Source organism: Oncorhynchus gorbuscha, linkage group LG15 (genome assembly GCF_021184085.1).
Source record: "Oncorhynchus gorbuscha isolate QuinsamMale2020 ecotype Even-year linkage group LG15, OgorEven_v1.0, whole genome shotgun sequence".
NCBI classification, from domain to species: domain Eukaryota; kingdom Metazoa; phylum Chordata; class Actinopteri; order Salmoniformes; family Salmonidae; genus Oncorhynchus; species Oncorhynchus gorbuscha.
The window spans coordinates 4,651,581-4,659,228 of record NC_060187.1 but is presented as its reverse complement, the minus strand read 5'-3'; the positions used below and the strand labels follow the sequence as shown (position 1 = coordinate 4,659,228).

Genomic DNA, 7,648 nt, shown 5'->3' with positions numbered 1-7,648 from the left:
GTATTCATCGACCTGGCTTTCGACTCTGTCAATCACCACATTCTTATTGTTTTACCAACTACTTCTCTGATAGAGTTCAGTGTGTCAAATCGGAGGGCCTGTTGTCCGGACCTCTGGCAGTCTCTATGGTGGTGCCACAGGGTTCCCCCTCGGGCCGACTCTTTCCCCTGTATACATCAATGATGTCGCTCTTGCTGCTGGTGATTCTCTGATCCACCTCTACGCAGACGACACCATTCTGTATACTTCTGGCACTTCTTTGGACACTGTGTTAACAACCTCCAGACGAGCTTCAATGCCATAGAACTCTCCTTCCGTGGCCTCCAACTGCTCTTAAATGCAAGTAAAACTAAATGCATGCTATTCAATCGCTCACTGCCCGCACGTCCAACATCACTACTCTGGACAGCTCTGACTTAGAATATGTGGACATCTACAAATACCTAAATGTCTAGTTAGACTCTAACCTCTCCTTCCAGACTCACATTAAGCATCTCCAATCCAAAATCAAATCTGGAATCGGCTTTCTATTTCACAAACAAAGCATCCTTCGCCAAACATACCCTTGTAAAACTGACTATCCTACCAATCCTCTACTTCAGCAATGTCATTTACAAAATACCTTCCAACACTCTACTCAGCAACCTGGATGCAGTCTATCACAGTGCCATCCATTTTGTCACCAACACCCCATATACCACCAGCCACTGCGACTTGCACTCTATCACTTGTTCTCAACTAGCCTACCTGGTTAAATAAAGTTTAAATAAAAAAATATTTAAAAAAAACTGTGGGAAGCATTGGAGTCAACAAGCATCCCTGTGGAACACTTTCAACACCTTTTAGAGTCCATGCCCAACAAATTGAGGCTGTTCCAAATTAGGAAGGTGTTCGTAATGTTTTGTACACTCTGTGTACGTGCTACACTGACTTTAAGCACTGAGCCCATGGCCATGACAGACTTATCTCGGGGTCACAGACACTTATCTCGGGGTCACAGACACTTATCTCGGGGTCACAGATACTTATCTCGGGGTCACAGACACTTATCTCGGGGTCACAGACACTTATCTCGGGGTCACAGACACTTATCTCGGGGTCACAGTGAATATTTCTATGTCCTGTCCAGACTCTCATTTGTTCCTGTCCAGACTCTCATTTGTTCCTGTCCTGACTGTCATTTGTTCCTGTCCGGACTCTCATTTGTTCCTGTCCAGACTCTCATTTGTTCCTGTCCTGACTGTCATTTGTTTCTGTCCTGACTGTCATTTGTTTCTGTCCTGACTGTCATTTGTTTCTGTCCGGACTTTCATTTGTTCCTGTTTGGACTGTCAGTGACACTTCCTCTGCATTAACATACTGGGGATTCAAATAAACAAAGAGTGTATGCATTGCAATGCTTTCAAAGTGTTTTTTTCATTTTCTCCTTTGACAAACTTGGGTGTTTTTTGTGTTAATCATCTCTTGTCAGTAAAGTAAGAGTGTTTAGTTCTTGTAAATTCTCATATTGAATCTCATGGAGATCAACGTGAACCAACATCGCCTGGACTGGGTGCTGTGATTGAAGTTTATGCAACAGTAGTCTCATCTTGAACATGATCTTAAACATGATAGATTTGCATGAAATCAAATGAAACTCTTCGTCCCATGCTTCGTATACAACTGGTGTAGATTAATTAACAGTGAAATGCTTCCTCACTGGCCCTTCCCAAAAATGCAGAGATACATTTTTATTTTAAATAGAAAAATAACACAAGGAATAAATACACAATGAGGAACGATAACTTGGCTATATACAATAAATACAATGAGTAACGATAACTTGGCTATATACAAAAAACACACAATGAGTAACAATAACTTGGCTATATACAATAAACACACAATGAGTAACGATAACTTGGCTATATACACAGTACACGGGGTACCAGTACCGAGTTGATGTGCAAGTGTACGAGGTAATTTAGAAAGTATTCAGACCCCTTGACTTTTTTCCAAAATGCTGTTACATTACAGCCTTATTCTAAAATAGATTAAATAGTCCCCCCCCTCAATCTACAAACAAACCTCATAACGAATAACCAAAACAGGTTTTTTTGATCTAATTTACATACTGTATTCCTGAAATAACATTGCAGGAATGCGGTTGGATTTGGGACCAGTACTTGTGGTAGTGGGTGGGAGTGGTATGAAAAAAATGGAATGAAGAAATCTGTCTTACACAGACCTTTAGACTGAATCTCAACCATTGGAAAAGTGTTTAAGAGATTATCATTTTAATTTGAGTTCCTGGTTGTGTCCATAAACCAGTGTATTAGTTTCTGGGATTTACTGGCCCCCACACCGAATGCTGTTGGTGCTGATATTTGAGTGTTTAACCCCCTTGATTTACTGGCCCCCACCTGCTGCCATACCGAATGCTGTTGGTGCTGATCTGAGTGTTTAACCCCCCTTGATTTACTTGATGCACTGGTAAGTAACAATAAAGTAAAACAGTCTGTCAGTTTAAGCAAGAGAGACGTTTATTTGATTTGCACTGCACCCGCCGATGTAGGTGGCAGAGCTACAGTTTGTTCAGACCATGACACATCCCAAAAATTAATACAATTCCTTACCAAAACATCTGTAGCGTCCGAACGGTTTGACCACTATTTGACCACCCTGTGGAAACGGGAGACTGGAAGTCTCAAGGTTTTTGCTTGCCTGAGGTAGAGGATCTCATAATAAGCTATAGAACCACACTATCTATATTCTTTGTAGCTGTCTATTTATCACCACAAACTGATGCTGATACTAAGACCCCACTCAATGAGCTGTGTAAGGCCATAAGTAAACAGGAAAACGCTCATCCAGAGGCGGCACTCCCGAGTGGCCGGGGACTTGAAGGCAGGAAAACTTGAATCCGTTTTAACAAATTTCTATCAGCATGTTAAATGTGCAACCAGAGGGGAAAACAACTCTAGACCACCTTTACTCCACACACAGAGATGCAGACAAAGCTCTCCCTTGCCCTCCATTTGGCCATTTCTGATCTTAATTCTAAGCAAAAACTAAAGCAGGAAGCACCAGTGACTCGGTCAATAAATAAAGTGGTCAGGTGAAGCAGAAGCTAAGCTACGTGGCTGTTTTGCTAGTACAGACTGGAATATGTTCTGGGATTCTTCCGATGGCATTAAGTACACCACATCAGTCACTGGCTTCATCAATAAGTGCTTCGATGTCATCCCCACAGTGACTGTACGTACATACCCTAACCAGAAGCCATGAATTATAGGGAACTTCAGCACTCTGCTATAGGGTAGAGCTGCCACTTTCAAGGAGCGGGACTCTAACCCGGAAGCTTATTAGAAATCCCGCTATGCCCTCCGACGAACCATCAAATACAGAATTAAGATCGAATCATACTACACCGGTTCGGATGCTCATCCGATGTGGCAGGGCTTGTAACCTATTAGACTACAAAAGGGAAGCACAGCCGAGAGCTGCCTAGTGACACGAGCCTACCAGACAAGCTAAATTACTTCTATACTCGCTTTGAGGCAAGTAACACTGAAACATGCATGAGAGCATCAGCCGTTTCGGACGACTGTGTGATCACGTTCTCTGTAGCTGATGTGAGTAAGACCTTTGAACAGGTCAACATTCTGCAGGGCCAGACGGATTACCAGGACGTGTACAGCGAGCATGCACTGACCAACTGGCAAGTATCCCTGTCTGAAGCAGACCACCATAGGTCCTGTGGCTAAGAACACTAACTTGCATCCTATCAGGAATCAAGGTAAGACTCGCATGCAGACATGTTGAATAAACAACGGTTTAACAGTCCTAGAGGCAGAGTCGTCAGGCAGGCTCAGGGGCAGGCACAGTAGTCAGGCAGGCACAGTGGGCAGGCAGGCACAGTGGGCAGGCAGGCACAGTGGGCAGGCAGGCACAGTGGGCAGGCAGGCACAGTGGGCAGGCAGGCGGGTACAGAGATGACAGGCGAGGGTCAAGACCAGGAGGGGGAGAAAAAGAGGCTGGGAAAAGCAGGAGCTGACAGGACAAACGCTGGTTGACTTGACAAACTGGCAACAGAAAAACGAGAACACAGCTATAAAAACACAGGGGATAATGGGCGACACCTGGAGGGGGGTGGAGGCGAGGACAAAGACAGGTGAAACAGATCAGCACTTGACACACCTTTATAAATGACTGACTCGTAGCACTCACCACTGCTGGCTTGCTTCTGAAGCTAATCATGGTTGGTCCTGGTCAGTCCCTGGATGGGAGACCATATGCTGCTGGAAGTGCTGTTGGAGGGCCAGTAGGAGGCCTATAAAAAGGTCTAAAAAGTATCCCAATGCCCCAGAGCAGTTTTGGATGGGATGGATGGGATGTTAATGAAATAATTCAGAGAACTTTCAGAGGGTTTAGTGAGATAGAAAGCAAGTGCATTAGAGTCACCATTAATATTAAGGGCATCAGGCCCAAAACTCTGATTCAGGCTCATTGATTGCAGAGGTCTAGTGATGCAAAAGATCCTGTCAAATGCCAGAGAGCCAACATTTCTTCTACTGGAACAAGCAACCTAGTTACCACAACACTGACGTCCCTTTGAAGGCATTCAAAACATTTGTCTGAAAACACTTAATTAAATAGATAAAGACCAATATGTATTAATACATTTTATTTAAAACAATTGAAGTAGAGAAGTCCTGACAACACTTCCAGGTCACAGCACCTAGAAGACAAAAAGATTAGTAACAAGCATACATGAAAGCAGAGACAGGTGCCAAGGCTGCATTTACACAGGCAGCCAAATTCTGATCTTTTGACTAAGCCAATCGCAAAAAGATCAATGAACTGCCTATGTAAACCTAAACAGCCTAAATGGCATAAAAAAAATACAGAGAAACTGAAATCTCACCTCAACTGGTGGCTACAGATCCCACTTCGTCATGTTCTGGACTCCCCTAAAGCTCTGGACTCAATTTAGGTTGTGCTAGGGCCTTTCTGCTTGGCAGATAGTGGTTTGGCTGTAGATTGCTGACACTTGAAGAGCTGGTTTGAGTGGCTAGGGGAGGCACTACTCCTACCGAGTAAGGTCTTTGAGCCGGTGGATTGTAGATCCGCCGTACAATTCTGGGATGCTGTGCATGATGGTCAGGGCAAAGTGGTGAGGGTTGATCGAGCTGGCACTGCTGGTCCTGCTCTGGGTAGGGCCATAGCTGCTAGACAAGAGGCTCTGGGTGGGACGTCTGGCAGAGCTAGTGTTGGACTTCACTGTATTGAACAAATAGCGTTGACTGGGGACAGGTTTAGGGCCACTTGGCTTCTGGGCTATGGCAGGAGCATTCTGGATGAATGGTGAACTGGCAGCCTGGGTAGAACTGAAGAGGCTGGAGACTGGCCCACTATTGGCAGTATAGCTGGGCCTGTAGCTCCCCCACTGAGCAGACATTTGTCCGTACTTCCCTTGGGCAGGTTTTGCAAGGAGATTCTGGCTGTATGTTGAACCCCTTCCACCTTGGTTAGAGGTAAACATACTTTGGCTTGGTGTTGCATCAAGGTCAGAGCCAGGCTTGTAGGCGCCATAGGAGTTTCCACTAGCTGTAGAGCTGGGGTGAAAAAGACTGGAGCGAGAGGAAAGGCTAGAAGTAGGCATACCGCGACTTGAGGTAGAGGCTCCATCTATTCTCTGGCCAGAGGTTTGGGCATATGGATTGGAAGTTGAAACACTTCTACTGGCAGAGTTGCTCTGGTATTGCATGACATCTTGGGAGAAGCTAGGCTTGTAGCTTTTTGTTGCACTCCCACCTTCAGTAGAACCAAAACTCAGAGGACCTGGTCTAAATGACGTTTGTGAAGAACCACTTGAGGGAACTTCATGGTAAGGAGTGGAAATTGACCGGGCAGAGATCTCCATTGGTCCCTTGAAAGCCAGGGAAGAGAAGCTGCTCCCTTGCTTCAGGTCCTGGAGATAGTGGGTGAGGGAGGTGGTGTGGGTGGCAGTTTGACCATAGAGGCTGGGGGCTCCTCTACTCAGAGTCTGGACAAGGCCTTGGTTGGGTTGTCTGGAGGTGGAGAACTTGAATTCACTCTGTGTAGAGCCATAGTTAGGAGTAGATGGTTTCAGGTTAGAGGCAGTTCTACTCTGGACATTAAACACAACATCAGGATTCTGGACTAGTCCAGAGCTGCCGGAGTGAGGCTGTACAGTACGAAGAGTGTTGGCCTGGATTCTCTTTACCTCCCAACTTGAAACTGGCCTTAATACACTGGGGTCAGTGACACTTTGACCATAGGTTCTGCTGGCCTTGGTTTGGTGCTTGTTGTTTGCGACAGAGGATCCACTGGCTATAGAACCAGAGAGTCTAATGTCAGTATTCTTGGCACGGGTCCTCTTACCCTTTGTCTGGGCGGAGGTAAAGCTGCCGGGGATAGATCCAGAGCCCCTTGGGGCTGGCTGGAGGGAGCTTGGAGCAAAGCCTCCGAGTGTGTTGTATCCAGTCCCGCGGTAAGTAGCTTCACTCTGGACCGAATCAGAAGTGTGAGAGGCTGGTCTGAATTGATCCTGGGGATCAAAAACCCCATAGCCTCTTACTCTCTGGGCAGCTAAACAGAAGGGAAGTTATAGATTCAGTGCCAAACTTGAACTCTGACAAAAGTGACAACGTTTTGTGTTCATGCCTTACCACGTGGAGCCCATGTAAAACTTGAATGTTCTGCAAACAATGAGCAAAGGAACGCAATCCTGTCAAGAAAATAAGTTGCCATTACACATCAGCATTCCAAATACAAGCAGCAACCTTGCAGTTGACCTGAAACACATTGGTCAAAGAATCTTACCTCAAACAAATTCCAAAAGCCATATCAAAGCCTTAAACCACCAACGGCCCAGACAAAGCAATACTCCAATACTCTCAGTGCCTTACTGCCATGCTTAGTTGACATACCAGCGTGGTGTGTATTTATTGCCTGAACCTGCAGTTGCCATCCAATCACTGGCTTATTGATTGATCATTCTCAGCTGTATGTCTTTGTGGAGGGACAGATTTTAAAACAACCAAGGTGAGGACAGAGGACGTGAAGAGTTAAGGAAAGACTTTTGAAATTCACACAAACAGGGCTAACGTTATGACACCACAATGACATGCAGATGAACATGATCAATCAATCAAACAGTGATGATAACTGGCTGTTCAGGCTATAAATATACATTCAGCTGATATATCAACAACTCAAGGCAGTAAGGCAGCGTTTACACAGGCAGCACAATTCTGATATTGTTTTTCACTAATTAGTCTTTTGACAAATCAGATCTGCTCTGAAAAAGAGCTGATTTGAAAAGATCTGATGTGATTGGTCAAAAGAAAAATGAGTAAAAAAAGGATCTGAATTGGTCTGCCTGTGTAAAAGCAGCCTAAGTTAGCGAGCTGGCAACTGTTGCGTTGTCTCCTCTGTGGGTTCTGTAGTACTTCATTTAAATATAGCTTTTGGAATACATTTTGGTTACAATGTTTGGGGAAAAAGTGTTTCATATCTACTGAAAAGTTGCTGCTTGTGAAATATGTTGTGTAATTTCTCTCTTGGCTTTTACATTACTTAACTTGTGCAATTTATTCTCTTGACAGAATTTGTTTGTTTTGTTCATTGTTTGCAAAAATTC

General features: G+C 44.7%; 1 protein-coding gene across 1 annotated transcript; it reads right to left on the bottom strand.

The window, feature by feature from the left end:
* Positions 1–4,649: 4,649 nt before the first annotated feature.
* LOC123997732 (nuclear pore complex protein NUP62-like) lies at positions 4,650–6,918 on the bottom strand. Its single transcript, XM_046302233.1, has 4 exons — positions 6,829–6,918; positions 6,675–6,733; positions 4,907–6,594; positions 4,650–4,720 (listed from the first exon to the last, which is right to left on the bottom strand). Exons 1-3 carry the CDS (start codon positions 6,849–6,851, stop codon positions 5,072–5,074), a joined length of 1,605 nt encoding a protein of 534 aa, XP_046158189.1. The 5' UTR covers positions 6,852–6,918; the 3' UTR covers positions 4,650–4,720; positions 4,907–5,071.
* Positions 6,919–7,648: the final 730 nt, after the last annotated feature.